This window comes from Caloenas nicobarica, chromosome 18, assembly GCF_036013445.1.
Source record: "Caloenas nicobarica isolate bCalNic1 chromosome 18, bCalNic1.hap1, whole genome shotgun sequence".
Lineage (NCBI taxonomy): Eukaryota > Metazoa > Chordata > Aves > Columbiformes > Columbidae > Caloenas > Caloenas nicobarica.
In genome coordinates this window covers 8,167,994-8,189,572 of record NC_088262.1, presented here as the reverse complement: position 1 = coordinate 8,189,572, position 21,579 = coordinate 8,167,994, and the positions used below count along the sequence as shown (strand labels likewise).

Below are 21,579 nucleotides of genomic sequence, written 5' to 3'. Positions count from 1 at the left end.
CTTATGCTAGAGACAAAGCCCTTCACAAGCACCTTGTGCTGCTTTCTCAAGTGTCCCCTCTAGCCAAGGATTAGCATCACCCAAGGAAGGAACAGCGAGTCCTACCTTCCCAAGCAAGGTGGCTCCAAGCTGCCCAGTGAGCCTGGTTACAGCAGCAGCCCCAGAGTTCAGACACAGCAGCTTGGGCAGAGGGCACAGGGTTCATGGGAAGCACCAAAAATCAAAAATCCTACGCTTTTTATTGCAGAGTTGGTGTTAGTGTTTTGGAGAGCACAGCTGCATTAGAGACAGATATTGTTCGAAGTCCTCTTCCCCACGATGCCGCCACAACTCATTAGCCCCAGGCAACACCAGAAATTGCGCCTGGTTTTGCAGTGCAGATGAGTGCTCCAGTGAGGAGCTGGAGCCTCCCATGACTTGCCACTGAAGAACAATCACAAGCCAAGCCTCGCACAACAACAAGGTCAGCACACTAATGAGCATCCCCTGCCCTGCCGGGAGACACACATGAGCTTGTTCGCAGCATCCCGACACAAGGCTGCGAGCAGCCCTGCCTACGGGGTACCCTGAGCCGCCCTTTCTGCACGTTCCGCTATTCAGTTTCCATCAAAGTCTCTGCTGTGCACGGGCTGAGGCTGCTGGGCTGGCATGGAGCTGCCGTGCCCTCAGCTCCGCCAGCAGCCCAGCCCAGCCGCCCCAACAAAGCGCTCCCCGATGTGCCCTCAGGCGAGTCACGGTCGGAAACAGAAACCCACAGGCTGCCCACACGCAGCAATGAACAGTCTCTATTCTCTTCTCATCAGCTGACAGCTACTACTTTTTTGCTTTTCTTCCCCTTTACAGGGCAAGAGATAACACACTAAAAAAAAAAAAAAAAAAAATTTAAAGCAACTCAAAAATTCACCACCACCTCATTTCTCCATCTCAGTTAAGGTGTAATCCTCCCCACTGCCAGTGGCCGCTTCTATTCTCCTGTAAAGTGCTGGTCAGGTTGATTTTTTTCTATTAGATCTCATGGCTCAAGTCTCTGAAAACCTTCACCCTTCTATAAGAATAAGCAGTTGTGTAACGCCTATAATTTATGGTATTGCCTTTTCATGCATATTTCCTTCTCTTGTGGAAGCCAGGACAGGAGCAGCGCCAGGTCTAGTCATCAACAGTGATGTTGCGAAAGAGATAAGCCATGGACTCGCCGTTGTGGATTCGCCGGATGGCTTCAGAGAGAATCAAACTGATATCCACAGTCTTTATCTTGGGGCACTGCAGCTTCTGCACCTCATGAGGAACGGTGTTGGTTACTACCACCTATGGAGAGCCAGAAAGAAAAGACCATTAGTTGTGCCGCTGATACGCTCACCCTCACTGAGCTGCCACCCTGGATAAACTCCACAAGTGGTGCAAACCTGCTGTTTCACTCGGGGAGAAATCCTGGTATGTTAGAAAAAAAGATTAAAAATAAATGTTCTCCACCACAGGACAGTCAAATCTGTTGAGGGACCAGCATAACCAGCGCTCTACAACCACCACCTCCACACGGGCTGGTGGGTCCCACTTCGATCTCAGGATCTTACATGTTTGTAACTAAGGGCGAGGTTTGAAATCTTGTCCTCTCAATGTACCCAAGAGCCCAGCGTCAGCTTGGGAGAGGGGCAGGTGGAAGGTCTGCGCAGTGAGAAAGCAGCCGCATGCACCCAGCTGCGGCCAGGGAAGCATCCCAGCAGGGATGACTAATATCTGTGCATCAGGGAGAAAACATACATAGAGGCAGATCTGTCTGAACAAGTATAAATCACACATGCTTTTTTTTTTTTCTCTCCAGTGAAGAACCAGCTAACTGAAAGCATCTGATGCAACCAGTCACTTCAGAGAAGAGCCATGTGGCAGTGGAAGAACATCAGCTTCTGGTTTAAATCATCACAGCCCCCAGTGCCAGCCCTTCCTGTGCAGTCCCAAAAGCAGACGCACCTCATCGATGGAGGATTCCTCTATGAGACGGGGGGCATCTGCTGACAGGAGCCCATGAGTAGCCATCACGAATATCTTGTAGGCTCCACGCTCTTTCAGGATCTCTGCAGCAGCTACGAAGCTTTCCATGTCATCGATGATGTCATCCTGAGAAGAAACAGAAGTAACATCAAAACCAGAGGTTTACCATGCCTGCAGGGCAGGAGGGGATCTGCAACGTGCTGCAGCTTTGGCTGTGCACACAGCCAAAAAAAATAATCTATGGCCACTTCAGCTGCTGAGATGCAAGGACAGCCATGTGCACAACTTAAATCTGTGAACACCATTTCCCTAATTCACAGACTCTTTTGGCAGCGTGCAAAACAAACACTATGTCTTGGAAACAAATTAGTCCCTGTTCGTGCACACACAAAAACCTCATCTTCAGCAAGGTATTTTTTTCATGGGGATAGTAGCTGCATGTTGATTCCTGACACTGCAGCATGGCACAGAGAGTATGAAAAGCTCAGCAAGGTTTTTTTTTTTTGCTTGCTTGGTTGGTTGGGTTTTTTTTAAACACTTCAGGAGATTTCTCTGCATGTCCTGGATTTTTTGGGTATTTGTAGACATCTGGCATTTGTAGATTCAAGAGAACGAGGAAATTTCAAGGCTTAAAGTGCTGAAGTACAAAGGGTTTTCAACAGAAATCTGAAATGGCCCAAGCCACCAGCAAAACTGGAGAAAACAATGGAACAATCACGTTCCCACCCCTACACCAGCAGTCCATCCCTCTTTATCCCTCTGGGATAAAGCAGCTCAAGAAAAGATGCTGGGAAGAAGCCACCCCCCCTCCTCCCCATTATACACATACCACAATGATGGCAATTCTTCCTCCAACGTCTCCGACCACAGTTATTGGCGGTTTCTCCTTGGCCATCATCACTAAAGAAAATTTAAAAAAACCTAGGTCAGTCAGCTCCACCACACGAGAGGCTCAGCCCTTAACTGCACCTTATGTTGGTGCACAGACACAAATGTGCTTTACATGATCCTGACACCCACCCAAGTGGGCAGCCACTCGCTTTGGCTCATGCAAAAACTACACATGTAACAGGCTTTATCCTTTATCCTGAAAACCATAGTATAACATAGCAGTATAAAAGAGAACAGAAACATGAACTAGGATGCACTGAGAATGTCCAGATGTAACAGTCTACAGACTCGCATCAAACAGCAACCAGCCTCTGATACTGGTCAGGGACTTGCTGTCCACAAGCCAAACCTCTCGCTTGGTTTATCCAGTGAATGCTGTACAAAAACTCCCAGCATGGAAAGGACACAGTGCTGGGCACGAATGTGGTGTTAGGTGATAATCTAGGCTGATCTAACCACTGCAGCAAACAGGAACACCCAGCATTTTGTAACACTTACCTGGCCCACCTGCACCCCTCAGATTTTATGTGCTCTACAAGGAGTGCAGCAAAGTGTCCTACACTTTGTACTCTCCTCTTGGTAAGCTCAGGTCTTGCCAGCACTCTGGCCCCAGATGCTTCTCAAATGCCAAAGAGTTTTGGACACCCCACATAGTAGTATTTTTCTCCTTTAAGATAACCTGCTTTGACATAATACTCCACACTTGAGCGGTATGAGAACAAGCACCGCTGCCCATCAAAAAGCCTGTCTGAATGCTGATTTCTGCCCTCCTGGGTCAGAAAAATCCTACACAGAACTCCCCGTCCTGCACAGCTGATCCAGTGCTATTCCCACACTCCTCAGTGCCTGGGAACACTCACGGCACAAGCAAAACCAGGCGAGCGAGTCAGACTGAGGGATGCGACGAGAGCAACTGTTCCACAGCTCCGAAGATTCAGGTGCAGAGCTGTTCTTCACACGCACGGCACACCCTACAGATGGGTTTTCCATCAGCCTACCAAAACTGCACAGAAGGTGTCCAATGGTTCTGGTTTGACCCAAGTTGCATCACTCACTGCTAGGTTTTGCAGTGAAAGTCACAGCTACCTTGGACTTGAGAGTTAATTGCTCTTTGGAGCACAGATTCCCCAGCCTCCCTTGCGCTGCCATTCCTGAGTCTCCTATCAAATGCAACATCACATCTAAATCCTGAGGGGAAAACACTCTTATGAGAAGGAAGAGTATTTGTAATGAATGAGGATTAAGCACCACAAAAGCTAAGCAGATCATAAATTTCAATTACAGGCACTACCTACCTGCTTTGGTTAGTTATTAGTTTATTATCCAGTTTGGACAGTAACAAAACTCCTGGTGGGAGCTGTGAAATACCAAAAGGATTACATCTGGCTGCCATCCCATCCTTCGTGTGCATCCCCAGATGAGCACCATTTCTGTTTAAAACAGCCAGGCTAGGGAAAACTCTTCTCTAAGAAATGGTGAACACACCTTAGAGAGCTAAAATTCAATACTAATTTACTGGCAAACACGTGAAATTTCAGCAAATCAGTATCCTCCCATTCCATAAAGGAAGCAGATTCCTCGCTATGCTCAAAGGCTAACACAGCAGCTGGCAACATCAGCAGTGCTTTGCATCTCCTGTCTGCTTTTAAATGCTGTATTTCAAGTTTGCTTTATTTTTGAAGTATGGTAGGCAGCGTGTCGACCTACCCGGATCCTAAAGAGATGTTTTCCCTTTTTCTTGTTCAATTTTCTCTGCAAAGAAAAGAAGAAAAAAAAAATGCAAGCCAAAGATCTACGCACAACCACATTAAATCGCACGTGAACTTTGATTGCTCCAACGTGATGAGAGCTTATGCAAGAGTTATTGTGGCCAGTTTCTCTTTCTTCCAAATCTTGGGACATACCAAGATGTGCAAGTCAGAACTGCTATGAGAAGGCAGCTTGAAAACTAATTCGAACAATAAAGAATATTTTCCTCCCAGATACAAAACCTCCATTTGTATGTAGACAAAAGAAGGCAACAGGAGTAAGCCACAGGTGTACTTCTGCCTGGCGTGACCCCTTGGATTATGTACAAGTTTAGGTTAAAAGAGTTGCTATTTTTTTCTGGAAACTCAGAAAAGGTGCTTATGGTATCTGTAGCTTCTGGGCAGGGGGGGAATAAAGAAAAGAGATTTAAAAAAACCAACTACCATTTTTTTAAAGAAACAGGATATCGAAGAACACTGAGGGGTGGCGGAGAAATAAGTTAATGAGCCAAACGCTCTAACCCACGCTTTCATTCTGATGTAACATACGCCAAAGGCGTGATGATCACTGGCATGAAGCAGCAGCATTTCCCAGTGCATAAACCTGTTGCTTTAATCGAGCAGTCAAAAATGGGTGAAGGAATGCTAAAACAAATTTGTTATGGAGCTGACAGTGTGTATTAAAGTGATAATCACAAGTAAAGCGATGCTGTATTTACAACAGAGTAAATGAGCAAAAGGCTGCTCAAGAATTAACTGTTTTGTGGAGAGACCTGAAGGACAGAGAACATCCCTGTGCCCAGCCCAAACAGGGGAAAGAGATGGGCGTAAGGGAGTAGGAACAGACCACGGTCACTCCAGTTTTCACCCAAACTCTCTTCCTTCACGGTGGTTTGCTGGGCTCTGGGTTTGGAGCAGACCATTAGCTATCTGCATAAATCACAGAATTCCAAATCTATTGAAATGGTTTAACAGCTGGTGCTCCACTCCTTTTCTCCAGGACGAGGACACGCAAAGAGCCCCCATGCACTTGTCAAAGCACGGCCCCCAGCCAGCTGCAAGCTCCGAGACACAAAGACCACAAAGAATCACCTCAGACTGACATCCCATCTCAAAGGCTCCAATTTCTGGGTTTTGAGTGACATGAGCTGCTGCTGCCGCTTTAGCACAGCATTTTAAGAAGCACCTTTGGCATTTTTCTGCTGTGGCCGAGTAGACCCAGAGACCGGTTCTACTTTGAGAAGTGGAGGTTTTTCTGGCCAGTTTTGGTGTAAGGAGGCACAGAGCTCTGGGCGAGTAGTGCGTGTTCTACCGCTCACAGACACCACGGGGACACGGCTGAGCCCTGCATCAATCTGCCATCAGACCTTACAGCACCGGGATTGCTGATGACAGTTCACGCAGCAGAAAAAGCTGATCCAGGGGTTTGTTTCATGTGCCACACAAGGGGAGAAGACACTTTTCAACTGCCTGAATTGGACAAGAAAGGAGCCGTAGCGCAGAGGGTAAGTGCAGACTCCCAGCACTGCCATCCCTGACCCAGCTGCATTTTCACATCTGTCTGGCAGAGCCTGCGACACAACCAGGACGCACGAGAAGCTCAGGCTGCTTTTAGACAGACATTACCTCAGTATTCTGCACCTCCAGTAACAGAGCCCAGCTCACTCAAAACTCACTCAGAACCAAGTATCTACTAAGATTAGAAAACTGGAAAGAAAAGCAACTTTCTGCTGAGAGTTCTGGACAAGCTCACCCCATAACCCACTCCACATCTCACCCCCAACAGCTACCAAGCCACAGCTTGGTTGCTTTACATTTGCGCCTTGAGCATGCAGGAATTTAATGTCATTAGTCAAGTGCTGAGTGTATGCAGGAGATAAAATAAGGAAGCGGTGATACACAGCAAATTAGTTAATGTGTGGATAGCTAGGGACTGAAAACATTTTTCCACTGGAATAATAACTGAATTGGACAAGGGCACATTTCTGTATGAGCTACCATTTATGGGACTCTCCAGCAGCACAAGCTCCTACAGCTGAGCTTCCTTGAAGTGACACGATTGGAAATAAAAATACAGTCACATCAATGTCCTGGTAGTGGACAAATGTGAGCTGGTGATGTTTTGGAGGACAGTGTCCTCTTCAAAGGAGGAGGGGAAAGAAAAGGCCAAGAGTAACTATGCAAATTCCTGTTTTGTTGGAAAAATCCCCTCATCAGAAGGGGAACAATCAAGGTGAAGTTCTAAACTTCATTGCCAAACTCCACCTCTCCCCAAGGCCCAGGAGGAGCTTCACCAGCAACATAAGCATTGTTTAACTGATTGTATCATGGTGAGCAATGACTGGGGTAATGTACAATGCCTGCAGCCTTACTTCCCTACACACTGGTTGAATGTTCTCCTTAGACTCCAAAAGACAAGAGGAGATGCTTATCAGTAGCCCCAGCCACTGTCAGTAGAATTAAGTCTGGCTGCAGGACGGACATCTCCTTACCACCCACAGCCACACGGATCCTTTCTCACCGTCAGTTCTCAGCCATGCTCACTGTGCTCATGATTTCTGTTCTGCCACCATCCCCCTAGAAAGCTAAAATCCTCCAAAAGGGAGCTGCGTTTTGATTTTACTGTTGTTGCTGGATTGCTGCTGCAGGAATACGAACAATACTAAGAGTGTTGCATTTCCCAAAATACAGATTTCCTCCTTTTTGCTTTGCTCTGTGCTCTCAAATCAGCAGCTTATCAACTGATGGCAAGAGCACACAAAGCAGCTCAGCAATGCTCTCAGAGAACCTGTTCGCCCCAGCCACACAAGCCGCAAAACCTCATCAAAACAGCCACTGGAACACGATCATCAGGCTCCCAAGACGAAGAAAATCTCCAGCAGTAACATCGGCTGCGTCAGGAGGGGAGGACAAAGGGCAACCCTCCCCTCCACGCTGCGGACAGCAGCCTGTCTCAGTGGCTGTTCCCATCTTAGTTATGCTTTTGTATTTATTTTCTGTTTCATGAGCTCGACAAGTTTTGCTGCTGAGCACTGTAAAAGCATCACCTTTATCAGAGGTTTGTCAGTCCAACACTGTTGAGTGGGCACAGCCAAGGGGAGCAACGCTGACACTCTGCCCAGCCAGGAAGAGTTAAACAAAAACCTTGCCCTGTACCTTCTACAACTCGCTGGTATCAACCCTTCCATTAGAAAAATTCCACTGGTCCAACTACCAATAGGCTGGTTCCACCTTCACAGCTAAACCAACAGCTATTTCCTACCAAACTTTTCTTCTTTAGCCCAAAGATAAGCAGAGAAGCTTCATCTTACATGGCAGCTCCAGACCAGGATGCACTGTTGCATTTTTGACCATGGGAGGGGAGTGACGTCCATCGTCCATGTCCTGCTCCGTACACTGGGCCTCGCCATGGATCACCGCCAGTCCCAGCCGCAGCCTCTCGGCGTAAGACTGAGCCCTGCGGGAGAACCACAGCGGGTCAGGACAACGTTGGGCCGATGCAGCTCCTCAGTGCAGTGCTGCAGGCTGCTCCCAGAGCACACAGGGCAAGCAACAGCAAGAAACTTCACTGGAAGTGACTTTTCATCCCTCCTTAACACCCCAAAGCCCACTCTTCTCCTTGGCTCCACCACAGGCATTCCTCCATAAACTAAACACTTTCTGAGGTGGTCAGGCACTGCTGGAACCCATGCAGCGAGTGCGATCCTGGCCCCAGGTGAACCACCCAGCTCCGCAGCAGCAGAGACCTCCAGAGTTTACTCCCACGAGGCTGGGACTGCAAAATTCAGCTGCCCCTCTGCACCACTACAGACATCCATCCCATTTCCAGCCACAAAAGGCTATGGACCAGATTGCTGATCCATTTGCAACCCTCCCATATTTTTCCTGGTGTGTTTCCCATCAGCCCAGATCTTTTTCCAAGTGACTTTTAACCAGCTAATAAAGCATCCATTTACCTTTTAGCTGCATCAGGAGATTTGGCTACGATAACTGCGTTTCTGTAATCTGGAATCTGGATGTGATAAAAAGTTATTTAAGTAAAGACCTTCTTGTGATTTGATACATGGCTGAAGAATCACACCCACTCCCTTTCCCTGGCCCCAAATCTTCATTCTGTGGTAAGAAACTAGAGGGGCAGTTGGACCAGCTGCAGCTACTTCTGTCTGCAGGGGAAGGTCCGAACCCAGTGCCCGCTCTCCTGGTACGGGGAAGCCTTGTTCTCACCACGTGGGCACAAATCATCATCTTTTGCACGCGGAAAAGAAAACCTCCATGCCCTGCCCTCAGCCCCGCTGTGCTCAGCATTCCTACGCTCAGCCCAAGACAAAGTCTATCAATAATTCAGAGCAGTCAGACATCCAGCACAGAACAAAGAGCAAGGGGAGACAGTTTAACAGGATTTAAAAGGTGATCAGAGGCAGAAGCATAAAGAGCATCTCTCAAATGGCAGTGAATCTACAGAGAGCATGCTTATGGTCAAGAGTTCGATCATGCAATATAATATAACATTTTTCCACTTTACTGAGGAACATGCAATAGGTACCCACTAAGAAAGAATTAATGAACAGAACGACTGGCCTGGCAGCACAACCTCTGCATGATCAGAGGCCCAATGCTGCTATCACATAAAGACAAGTTGATATATATAGAACTAGAGTAACCTCACTTCTTCCTGTATATACTGAAGCAAGAAAGGGGATGCTCTCAGGTTGTCTACTGGGAAGCTGAAGAAACCTTGAATTTCCTTTTGATGAAGGTCCATAGTGATAATATGTGTTAAACCTAAGGGAAAAAAAAAAAAAGATAGCAATTCATTAAGATGACTCCTACGTGGCTGGAGTTCCTCAAACATCTATTTTAGCTATTACTCAGACTATTATGCCATGTGATATAACAAGCATAAACAGGTTAACGTAAAAAGTTCCACAGACATAATGAGAAACAGGCATGTGGTAAGTCCCAGCACTAGGCTGACACCGTATTTCAACATGACACTTCTAGGCCACTTCCCCAGGTGCGAGTTACAAAGAAATAAAATGAAGGTGAAGAAAATGGATTCAGCCAAAGCAGCTCAAAGGCTTGGCAGCACGTCCCCACATCGAGCAGGAGAAGGAAGGAGGGACAGACACCCTCTGGGATGCCCAGCAGCGTCCCAGTGACACTCACCAGCCTTGGCCAGCATCGATGCCAGCAGCTTGCAGACTATGGAGCCCCTCTTGCGCATCTTGCTCTGTTTGCTGTAGGGGAAGTATGGGATGACCCCGATGATGTTCCTGGCACAGGACGTCTTCAGTGCGTACGCCATTATCAGCAGCTCCATGACAGCGGTGTTCACATCCCTGGGAGATCCAAAAACCATTTCACAATTAGTGGGTGTTTTCCCAATGCAACTTCTTTTCCTTTTAAACCAATACCTCTCCTCAAACTTCCAGACAAACAGTGCTACATCTTATCCTAATGTATGCAAGACCCAGATTGCGATCTTAAAGCTCCTTCCATCAAGCCACAGCACATCACAATCAACTGTTACATGCACAGGACACGACTCCAGCACTCGAGAGCTATGAAATGGAATTGGATTTTGTATTCTAACACTAAGGTGTATGGTGATTTCTCTTCATCATCATAAATGAAAAAATGCCTTTTTTATTATGTTGGAACAAACGTCACTTCATACAGTGCATTTTGAAATAAAATAGCCTTTTAAAGAAGCAGCACACATGCAGCCAGTACAACTTCATCCACACTGGATTTATTGGGGTATTTTTATTCTTAACAACATAAGGCAGGTTATTTTTCCTGCCTTAAGAAATACTGCATTCTGGAGCAGTACAAACTCCAGACACATGATTTTGATGGAGGTCAGCATCTCCACGCTAGCTAGCTTATCTAGAGATGGAACAACAGCATAGTAAATGCTAAACGACTTTTACTTGCAAGAAAAATCAGAAAAAGCAATGTTGGCAGAACATATCTACAGACCACAGCAAGGAACACACACAATGAACACCCATTTTCAGCTAGCTTCACCATGACGGCTGAAGTGGCCCTGCAGGAGTGTGTTAATCTGCACCTGAATTCATTGTGGAAATAGCCAAGCCCTTTTAGCTCCTCAAAACCAAGAGACACTGCCTGCATCCTCACAAACTGACTCGAGAACATTTGGGAACTGAAGAACATCCACTTCAGAGGAGACGGAGGGACAGGGAACCCTCGCACAGCACAGATGCCCTCGCTTGGGAGCTTTCAGCACAGCCTCAAATGACACCCCACGTCCCCAGCCTGGTCCCCAGGAGGGTCACACGGGGGTGGCTCAGCCCTGGAGGTGACGGAGCAGGGGCTGACCGGGGCATCTTTCCCAACAGCAGCAGAGGAATAAACAGCACAGAGCAGCTGAAAGATATTCGAGAACCCCTCTTCCTCCTGACCACTGGGGAGGGCTTCCCTGAGAGCTCAGATACCATTTCCCAAGCCTCTGTTTGTGTGTGACCCATGACAAACCTCTAACCACCCCCATTTCTCCACTGGTCCCCCTCCCTTCAGAAATCAACCTCCATTTGTGTCTCTTCAGCTGTGAGTGCCCCGGGTCTCTGCTCTCCTGCTGCCCCCGGCCCTCACGCACAATGTTGTTTGCACACAAGAAAGCTTTGTTAGCTCTGAAGCACCCAGCCAAGAATTACATAAAACAAAGCCCCTGCCACACAGGACAACGAGCAGACAAAGAGCCACTTCTTCCCTTTGGTGTTTTAGCTGTGCCAGTGGGGCCACGAGATTGGAAAAAGATGCTGCTATCAGTGTTGTGTAAAAACAAAGCGGCCAAGTTTAAGCCTGTTTAAAGGTCATCCAAAAATGCAATATTTTCCATTGCTATTTTTCAAATTACTTTTTAAAAAATGTATATATATATATATATTCACATGGAAAGCAGATAGAGAACCAGACTGCTCCTGGGAGAAAGTGTTACCACTGATTCCAAAAGGCACCAGCAGTCCCGGTGCTGCTGTGGGACGCTGGTAGCTACACTGATGGAGAAGTTACTGGAGGAGAAAAACTACTTTGTTTTTCCACAGTCTAAACAGGAGCCATTTGGTTTTCCCTCATATGAATGCTTGTCCACACACCAACAGTCCTGGACGATACTTGTCTTTGTCACTGGTTTAGTTCTGCTGTAGGCTTTTTGGACAGGGAGCTTCTATCAAATATCAAATATTCGGGTCCTTCTGTTCTCTCTCTCTCTGCATTTAAGATGCAGGCTGAGAATTCACACTGCAGCATAACAAGGTTGTTTCCCTCTCTACTCCTTTCCTACTAAGTCCTAATATTTTGTTTGCTTTTCAAACTGCTACTGAGCATGGAAGTCCTATCCTCAGATTAATCAACACAGTTGTTGTTTTTCTCTCCTGCAAAGCTCCCTGAAACCCACAGCAAAATGGAGATGCCCTTGAACCTGTCCTCTGGAGCAATGCAGCAAAGCACAGCTGCAGTTTAAGAATAAAAGATGACTTGGCTGCACAACAGTGGCTCCTTGCCTGAAGGGTCCTGGACATTTTGGCTAAAAAGGACCCATTTCTTAGCCCACATCACTGAATTCAGTTTATGGAAAAACAAGGGGATCGACAAATTAAAATCAGGGTAGGTTTTCTCCTCCCAAAACTATTGCTGTCCCTAATACTACAAGTTATCACTCTGAATACCTTCTCTGTTTCTTGCTTACACAGTTCTCAGTTACAAGTGATTTCAGAGAGCTCTCTCACAAGGGACAACACCATGGCACTATTCACACAAAACATAATCCTGATTCAGTGGGTTTTCACCTTGCAGTGATTTACTTGCTCCCTGAGGGAGGAAACACTTGGAGCATCTCTCTGGAGAGAAATGAGCTCTAGGAAAATGTCTCAGCCTGCAAGAGGAACCCCAGAGGTGAGCAACCTGATCTTGTGGTCCGACTGATTTCTTTAACAAGAGGCCAAGCATTACTAAGAGGGAATAAACTTCAATTCTCACTGGGCTCTATTTCTTCAGCAAGCAAGAAAAAAAATTCTGTTTCCAGGGAATTCTGCTATCTGCTTGAGCTCTGGTACTTACTCGTTTTTGTGAGCACCAAAATCTGAGCAGAATTTGGTCACCTGAAAAAGGTACCAGAGCAGGAATATCCTTGTTTTGCTAACTGTGCAAAAGACATCCTATCAATACCTCATCTCTGAAAACAGCATCTCCCTGGCTCATAGCTGGTAATTTTGCAGTTATCATTTGTGTATCATTGTGGCTCCCTTCCACCTTCTGCTAGCTTGGCTAATGGTGAGCAAACCTATCGAACCATCTGTGAACCAGAAACTCAAAGCACATCACAGCTGTAAAACCGTCCCTTACCTGGGGATTGTCTGTATAATGAAGATATCCTGTCCCCGGACGGATTCTTTTATTTCAACTCTTGTTTCTGAAGGGGATTGAAAGCACAGTCAGTTTTGTTTCCAAACACCAGGCTTACAGTGATAACACAGCATAACTCCGCTGAAAGCAGAGTGATGTGCTGTGCAGCGAAGCACTTCAGACCTTGTAGCAAGCAACTTGATTTACAGCTAACCCCAAAGGGCAGTGAGCTCACACCGGCACGAACCCAACACCAACCTGACCATCACCACAGCAGCTTTCACACAGCGTGGCCCGTTCTGGCTGTAGGAGCCACAGAACTATCATAAACCCTCATGCCTACCAGCACCGTTTCCAGCCCTTCCTCTCACCCATATCGGCTCTCTGGTTCTAGGCTCTTGCAAACACAGTAACTGAGGTCTCAAAACAGTCAATGACTCTTAGCCACTGAACTCTGTTAGCCAATATCCTTATGTTTTAGCCCAGCATCTGAAAACAGACACTTCCTATGTTTAAAGACGACAGCAAGCTCCAAGAGGCACGCTCCCCAGCACGGCCCTGAACCTGCGCTCTTTAAGGCAAGAGACAGGTCCTTGCTAGGGCAGCTATAAACTGTTTGTGGCAGGGGAGGGCTGGAAGAAGAGGATCACGTTCAAGTTTGCAAGGCAGACACTTAGAAAGCAGGCCATTGCTTTTAAACCTGGGAAATGTCTTGCTAAGCACAAGGGCGTGTAAGATTTTGTAGCAGCTAACATCCAAGGTAGGACTCTCCTTTAGAGGAGAATCAGCTGATGAGCAAACAAGACAACAGGAAAACAAGGAACACATTTAATTGCTTTGTCTGAGGTCAGACATGGAGCTTTAGCACTGCCAGCCGCAGCAGGAGCAATCACAGTTGACTTGCTGCACTTATTCGACAGGTTTGGCAGAAGCAGCTACCTGGTATTTCTAAGATTACCTCAAACAGTTGCAAATAGTAAAGATTCCTCCTACCTCCATTGGTTTCCTGGTACACCACAGATTTCCCCAGCTCAGCACCCAGACGCCTGGAGAGAAATAAGAAAATGAAAAATGGAAGAACCCAGCAGTTCATGATCCAAAACAGAGATTTGACCAAAGATTACACGCCAACAAACCACAGCACTGCCTAGCAGGGAGCAGAGTGCCCCAGGCAGGCTGCAGAACCACACAGCCGCCCCTTCCCTGGGGTCTCCTTCCCTCTGAGGGCCCTGGGACAGACCCCGGGACACGTTCCTCTGTAGCAGGTCGATGCCAGTCCTCGTACGACTGACCAGAAGCTGTGATTCCTGACGGCAAAGGACATCTTGCCATCAATGCCACCTTAGGTGGGTCTGCTGTGGAGCTAAACATTAATCATTTAGTCAGACTTGATTAATGGCAACTGAGTCACTTTTTTTGACTCCCACGTCTTTCTCTCCCCCCCCGCTCCAACTTTCCTTCTGAAATAATTCAGATCATAAACTTCAAAAAGTTCACTCATTTTTTCAAATTACTCCTTCCTCTTCTCAAATGTCAAACCTACAACATTCATCACAACAAAGATTACAGTTACTCACCTTTTTTTTTTTTTTTTAATTTATTTCTTATATAAGAAATACTCCTTTTGAGGAGCATTTTAAAAGGCTCCAAAAGGTAGACTATTTCCTCAGGTGACACTTCTGTATTTAACTGTACTGACAAGTAATCCATCAGTATTTTGACTCCAAAATACCTTTGTTCGACACGTTGATTACGGCGGCAGTTTCCTGTCTGCATATAAACTGCATTTACCTGGACACAGGCCAAAATTATGTGCATCGGGACTAACCCCAAATGAAGAGCCCACATCTGTCGCTGGCTTTCCCCTGGTCTCTCCGCATCTCCACAGCCACAGACTCGGCCTTGTCCTTCAACTGCCACAAAGATTTGTTCTTTCAGAAGTAAAGGAGCAAGGCAGCCCGACCCTGGCATGCTGCTGGACTCAGCTGCGAGCCCGCACGCTGGAGCTGGCCTGGAAAGCGTGGCCGGGACAGCTGCGATAACAGACACTCGAATGCAATGCGATATATTTGCATACAAAGCGTGTATTTGGCACGCACACATTCCCCGTAATGTGTCTGGCAAGATGTTTTGCCGTGGCTGGGGTTGGTGGGTAAATGAGCACACTGAGAATTGTACAGACGAGACTGTAACTGGCACAGGTACCAACTGCAGTGTCACCTGGGGACCCTGCAGGGCAGGGAAACCTCTAATCCAGGTGAGTTTTGCAGATGGGATCCCTCAAGTTCTCACTGCCCATTGGGATCCCGCTGTCTTTCTGATGATAATCGGGCATCTGCAACAACTAAGCTTTGGCTTAACCCCTGCCAAGGCATCCAAGTCCGAACGAGCTCAATAATCACACGCACTCACACAAAACAAAACCATGTGTGGGGGGAAACGTCTAATGACTCACACTTGTTCCTCCAAAACCACACAGCAAGCCTTGCAAGCTCCCTTTGAAGGCACGTGTGCCCCGACTTCACTGCAGACAGCACATTCCTACCTCACTAATAGAAAAAAAGGTCCATTAACGAGGCTGTGCAAGTGCCTTTGGTCAACCCTGCATCTCATGGAAGGAGGGAAAGCTTCAGAAACAGTCCAGCTGGACACATCTCAGCAAAACACCCCTTGGAGGGCGGCACTTCCAATGCTAAGAGGTGGCAAACACACCCGGTGGAGCTTTGTGATGCTCTGCGAGGACGCAGCTGGCAAGAAGAAAGCAGAGCCCAGTGCTCCACGGTTCGGACCATACAGCAGCGAGGCGGTTTCTGTGCTGCTGAAACGAGAAATCGGAAACGCAAGTTTGCTCCCCGATGGAAAGGGGGATACTGAACAGCTCAGCTTGTCGAACCTAAGGGGCAGAATCACAATTATCGTACCACTTGTCTGCACACACGGGCACATCTACACAAGGGAAGGAATGGCTGCAACTACAGGTAACCCAGAGCACACACCCCCTGCCCAGATACAGCTGCTTCTTGCAAAAATAATACTTTAGGTCCTGTAGATAAGTCACATCTCCAAGCAAGATGAGCTCCATCGACAAAAGCTACACTGTGTGGTGCAGTATTTGGCTACAGGAAGATGGGGGCTTTTGCTGATTCTGAATTGTTTAAGACTGGAGAACGGTCAGGCTGATTTTACAGAATTCACAGGAATTTCACTTATTAACCAGCACTGAGCAGACACCAGAGCCGAAGTTCACTTCTGGAAGCTCCCTTCTGCATCCAAGAGAGACAGAAACCCAGTTTGGTGTCATTTTTGTTTTTAAAAGCAGCAGTCCTCAGAACTGAGACCTGTTCTAAAAAAGCTCTGGACATGTGGTCCTGCCAAGCGCAGTGCAGCGGGATCAAGGTGTTACTGCTCCAGCTTTTGAAGTTTTTAACGTCACCTCAACACAAGCTTTCTCTGTGTGACCACTCACTGCTCCTGATGGGGAAAGCCCAGCTCCTCACTCTGCCATCCGCTCAGCAGCTCCGTCACTAAACCAACTCCTCTAGGACCTGAGAACATCTAAGAGAAAAATTCTCTTTATGGCTTCAAACATCCTACTCAGAACAACTGGCCAGCAAAAATTCATATTGATCTGAAATCTCTCTGTCTGCTCAGGAAAGATGATCTAACTTTCCACAGTTTCAACACACAGCAAGAGGATATTAAGCTGTGGCTACAACACTGTTTATAAAATCTGTCTCAAATTCAAAGCCTAAATGTGAACAGCACATAAGTCACCTACAGTTTAATGAGGAAGTGACACACTGGAGTATTTTAGGAAACAGCACACGGTTGTGTTAGACTGCACTTTAAAACGTCCTCTGAAGGCTGTCAAAAGCCACTGTATCAGCCTCTCGAGACAAAGGACGGTCAGTTTAAAGAGACTTGATGTTTAGCTGAATCAAAATTCAAGAGTCAAGCTCACTTGCAGTATTTCATGCCACCAAAGCATGTTTCAGTACCGCTGGGAAGGGCTTTCAGTCTGGACTGCATTTCCTTCTCCTACTCTATGACAAGCACCTAGAAGACATTAAAGAAGTAAAGTTATTGTCGAAGGAAGACTGAACAAGGAAGGCTGCCATTATTCTTCCTCCATCCCATCAGAAATGCTCCTTCCTTCAGCTGAGGAACGCTCCTGAGAATCCTCCTAACGTGCCATGTCTCCCAAAAGCAGGGCTCACCTTCTGCTCACTCACAGAAACCATCACCCTGGTTTCATATCCAGTATTTGTGCCCTCTGTGCCAAACGCTGCAGCCAGCAGGAGATCTCAGCGCATCTGTTGGACTCCAGAGATTAAAAATATTTGCTAGACCTCCCTCCCCACAGCAGCATACAAGGCCCATCAGGGATCAGCACTGGTCACAGAAATCATCTTTCTCCCCTGCAAATGCAGCTTGTAATCAGGTGCCAAGTGTCCTAATTACAGCAGGAGTCTTCATTCCATCTGGGAAAGAATTAAAAAAATATCCCTCTCGATTTATAATATACAAGTGAACATACGGTTTTCTTTATGTTTCAGTGGTCCTGAATCTTAGGAGCATCTTTATTATTTAAAGTTTCACAAGGTAGTTGGTTCTCATAAACCAGAACCATCTCTTCTCCCTAGCAGACACTAACGTAAACCAAAGCTCCGGAAACTCAAAGTGAAAGATTAACCATTTAGTCATTCCTCCTATAACCAGACCAGAATGCATAATGGGAAACTGTAAAGATGGGAAGCGTGCCAGAATGCCACACTCAAGAGCCTGAATCGAAAGCAACTCTGGAAGTTTTGCATTAAATGAAGCCAGGAGATTGAACAGCTTTTTTATGTCTGGTTTATGTCACTCTGCTCCTCCTCAGGCCTGAGATTTTAAAAAAGGATAAGCCAGGACTCCTCAAGTACTGATTTTAACATACCTACAGGTAAAGAGCAACAGAGCCTGGATGGACAAGTGCCTCAAGGGGCCCTACTCCCAATATTGTGTGTTGTTTTAAAGTTCTTTTACTACTCATACTAAGGGTCATAAAAAAACTTTAAAAAGAACGCACAATATTAGAGGACAGACTCACCCTTGTAAGACTGCTCCAACCCTATTAAGAGGCGCAGCTGACTCCCCAGCAAAACGCGGGCTGGGATGTGACACAGTGGGACAGCCAGCAATCACGCATCTTTTGTGACCTGAAAAAACAAGGGATGGATTACAAACGGGTTGAGACAGCCCTGCGCTCCTAAGGGAAGCCAGGAGGTTGCTCTCTGGATCCTGCTGTCATTCCCCCTCAGAGCATCCCTGGGAACCCTGCGCAGGGTTACAGCAGCACGTCACACAGCCCGGAGAAGCCTGCTCTGTGTCTCTTCTCATCACATCTTTACAAAAAAGTGAGTTATTTAAAGACAAAGAGCAGAGAATAAAGATTGCCTGTTTGCTCTTTCGGTCCTGAGAACTTGGAGCTCGTCCCCAGGGGACTTCAGCTTTGTTCAGTGTTGACACAACAGGACAAGCCTTGTAAAACCACGACCCATCTCTGCAGCAAAACTTTTTTATAGAGGGACTTTCTTTTCAGAGTTATATCAGTGAAGGGAAAGTGATACGGAACTGACCCAATGCAGCAAAAATACATGGACGAAAAAGAGCTTTCCACTCCCAAACACAAAGGTTTCTCTTGCTGCCTCACACCCAAAGAAGTCCATCGCTGTTATCCACCATGTGTCCCATCGACACCAGCGATCCCAGCCAAACAGCCAAGTCAGCTTCATGGAGATAATCTGTGTTGGGATTGAACACACTGTTTGTTAAGCTAGCTGGACAAAGAGCAAAATGGTCTCGCAGTTAAAGGTGCCCGCACACCTGTATTTAGTAATGGTTCCAGTCTAAGCACACCCTAGTCCTCTCAATCTTGGGAGCAGCTTCCCATGAACCGTAGCTGAGAGGAAACAGAAAGGAAACCCAAATCCTGCTTCAGGATGACAGCTCCCCAAATCCACAGCTTCCTGCCTCTTAGAAAACCACTTTCAGCAGGGAGTGCACACACGCCAGGTGCCCTGATTTGAAGCAAACTAACTCAGAACAAAAGATCAAGTGCTGGGGGAAACCCAGCACTGCTCTGAGCGCCAAGAGCCCTGTTTCAGAGCCAGCTGTTCCACACCTCCGGCAGCAGGACCCGGCGCATCCATCCCTGCCAAGCCCAGGTCAAACTCTGCCCCAATTGATGGGCTGGACAAAAAGGGGCTCTCTTCTATCCCTAAGCTAAATCCTCTTTTGTCAGCATGTGCTGCCCATCTTTCCTGCCCCACCAAAGTGCAGATTAACTGATCCACTTTGCTCAGTGCAACTGCAGGTGTTGCACCCAGGTCTGCACATGCAACACTCTCCGAGCACAGAAGCTCTTGAGCAAAGGAGGTTGCCAACCTGTCCCCGCACAAAGCAGCAGAGAAAGTTCTGAGCATCTCCCAAAGCGGTTAAAACGTTTTCTGAAGTTTGTTCAGCCCAGTTTCACCTCCTCCCTTCCCAAAACTAACAGCCTTTGCTGCAACCCGGCCTTTCCAGCATCAAAATGGGTGTCAGAGAATCAAGAGGCAGAATGCAGATCGTCTGTTTTCATCGCTGGCTCCAACCGAGTTATCAGGAGGGATGAGCTGGCGCTGCGGAGGAAAAGGGCAGAGCTGCTGAACCTCCCCTGCAAAGGTGTTTGCAGCAGGCGCCTCTGGCTTGGGAAGGCGGGGGGACACCAGGAGCCTCTCCAGCCGCTCTGCACAGATCCTGCTGCTCGGGGAGGGGAAAAGAAACTTGGAAGAGAAGGAACTTACTCCGTGATCCTCTTGGCCAGCTCGGTGCAGGCTGCCGTGGAGTTGGCCGAGAAGACCCGGTAGCCACTTCTGGCTGCGTTCATCGCCAGGGAGTCGTGCAGCCCCGGCGGAGCTCTGAAGTGAGAAAAAACAGATTTATAAGGCAACAACAGCTTCCGTGGCATCGTTCTCTTCCTCTCCGCCACTATCACCGCCCCACAAGGGGTGGGGAGGAGGAGGAGGAGCGGAACCCTCCCGCTACCTGCGATTCGGCTGCTCCGCTGCTGTGGCCCGTGTGAAACGGGGGGGAGGAAATACGAATGTGAAAATAAACCGAACAGCAGCGCTCCCGGGGGGGAACGGGTTCCCTGCAGAGCATCCCCCCGCAGCCAGGCCTGGGCTCAGCCCAGCCCAAACCCGCCCCCGCTCACCCAGAGGCACCTCAGACACCAGGGGACAAGTGACCCCGAGATGGGGGGGCGGCCGGGCAGGGAAGGGGTTCCCTCTGGCTGGGGAAGGTGGGGGGGAGATGAGGGAGGGCGGGAAGTCTGGGAAGGGGGTTCCCTGTGAGGCAGCAAGGCTGCAAGGGGCCCCGTCCCCTCAGCCAGCCGAGCGAGCCCCGCCAGCCGGCTGCAGCGGGGCCGCCCTGCGCCGCCATCGTGTCCGCGGGAGACCGCCCCCGCCGCCATCTTAGGTGAGGGCGCAGCGGCCGCGCTCTCCCCGCACAGAGAGGGGCATCAGCCACTGCCCGAGCGGCGCCGGTACCTGAGGAGGAGGCGTGAAAACGGCGTAAACTCCCCCTCCTCGGGGGATGCACAGCCCGCTCCCCGAGTGTGGCTGGCAGCGCGCCCACCTCCCTCTTCTCCCCGGCGGTACGAGGCGCGGCCTCAGTGCGGCGGCTTCACTGCCCGTGCTTAAGATGGCGGCCGTGCCGGCGGAAGCGGCGCGGCGACGCTCGAGCCTCGCTCTATGGTGTACGGGGCGGGAGGCGTCCGGGCTGAGCGCGGTGGGACGGACGGGAACCGGAAACCCGCCGCCCCACGGCTCTGCCGGACCCGTGGGCTGTGGCGGCGGTGGGACGGCGGTCCTGAGGTGCTGCTGGAGCTGCTGCTGCTCTTTGCACCGTTTCCCAGGGGAACACTCGCTATCGGGCTCTCCAAGGTCCTCCAGGCTCCTTGGACGCGATGACAAAGTCCCACCGGGGTGCGGGCGCTAAGTGACTGAGCTAAGCAGTAAACTTGTGTGCCAGCCCCCCTGGCAGAGCTGCGTGCTGACCCTTCCAGGCCCAAGAAATGTGCCTTATACCCCAGGGAAGCCAAACAGCGTTAATTTCATCACCAGAATCGCATCACTGTGCTCGCCCTGGAGGGACAGGTTTTTCCCAGCGGTTCCTAAGCCGCTGTATGAGTTCCTCATCCCTTGGCCTCTTATCTGCGGGCTGAGGGGGGAGGTTGCGGACACGGAGGATGCTCGTCCCCCTGCTTCAGCTGCGTCTGGCCCCGCTGCCGGGCTGCTCTGGGGCACGCAGCCGCTCGGGCTTGCGTACGTGACGATGGTGGTTCCTCTGGCGACAGCTCCCGTCAGAAACATTTCGTGTTTAGCTGGGAGCCACGGCATCGCCATCGGTCCCTTTCCGCCAGACACTTCAGTAAAGATTGTCTCCCTCCAGCCTTCACTAAGACGCACCGTCCTCAATGTGAATAAGACGCTAATGCGCCGATGTCTCCTCCGTGTGCCACAGCTGCACCTCCCGAGCACCAAGATGGGCCGTCTTGCCTCCC

The 21,579-nt window shown here is 48.6% G+C and overlaps 1 protein-coding gene across 3 annotated transcripts; it reads right to left on the bottom strand.

Annotated features, from left to right (window-relative positions):
• Positions 1–222: 222 nt before the first annotated feature.
• On the bottom strand, positions 223–20,695 carry PRPSAP1 (phosphoribosyl pyrophosphate synthetase associated protein 1). Of its 3 annotated transcripts, none has more exons than XM_065647588.1 (11): positions 20,564–20,695; positions 19,820–19,933; positions 13,989–14,041; positions 12,996–13,062; positions 9,792–9,964; positions 9,292–9,407; positions 8,582–8,637; positions 7,937–8,082; positions 2,816–2,886; positions 1,966–2,112; positions 223–1,305 (listed from the first exon to the last, which is right to left on the bottom strand). In XM_065647588.1, the coding sequence occupies exons 2-11, from the start codon at positions 19,900–19,902 to the stop codon at positions 1,147–1,149; spliced, it is 1,071 nt and encodes a 356-aa protein (XP_065503660.1). In that variant the 5' UTR covers positions 19,903–19,933; positions 20,564–20,695; the 3' UTR covers positions 223–1,146. The 3 variants fall into 3 exon arrangements, with proteins under 3 accessions (XP_065503660.1, XP_065503661.1, XP_065503659.1); XM_065647589.1 differs by lacking the exon at positions 20,564–20,695 and adding an exon at positions 20,061–20,460; XM_065647587.1 differs by lacking the exon at positions 20,564–20,695 and having other exon boundaries at positions 19,820–20,003.
• Between the last annotated feature and the right edge of the window lie 884 nt (positions 20,696–21,579).

Bases quoted from the DNA above. Each gene is read 5' to 3' on its own strand.
- PRPSAP1 (XM_065647587.1), bottom strand. From the start codon at position 19,983: ATGCCACGGAAGCTGTTGTTGCCTTATAAATCTGTTTTTTCTCACTTC. The intron at 13,063-13,988 runs GTAGGAGGAATC...AATCCCCTTCAG, and splicing joins GTACCAGGAAACCAATGGAG to AAACAAGAGTTGAAATAAAA. The intron at 8,083-8,581 runs GTAAATGGATGC...GTTCTCCCGCAG, and splicing joins TCTCCTGATGCAGCTAAAAG to GGCTCAGTCTTACGCCGAGA.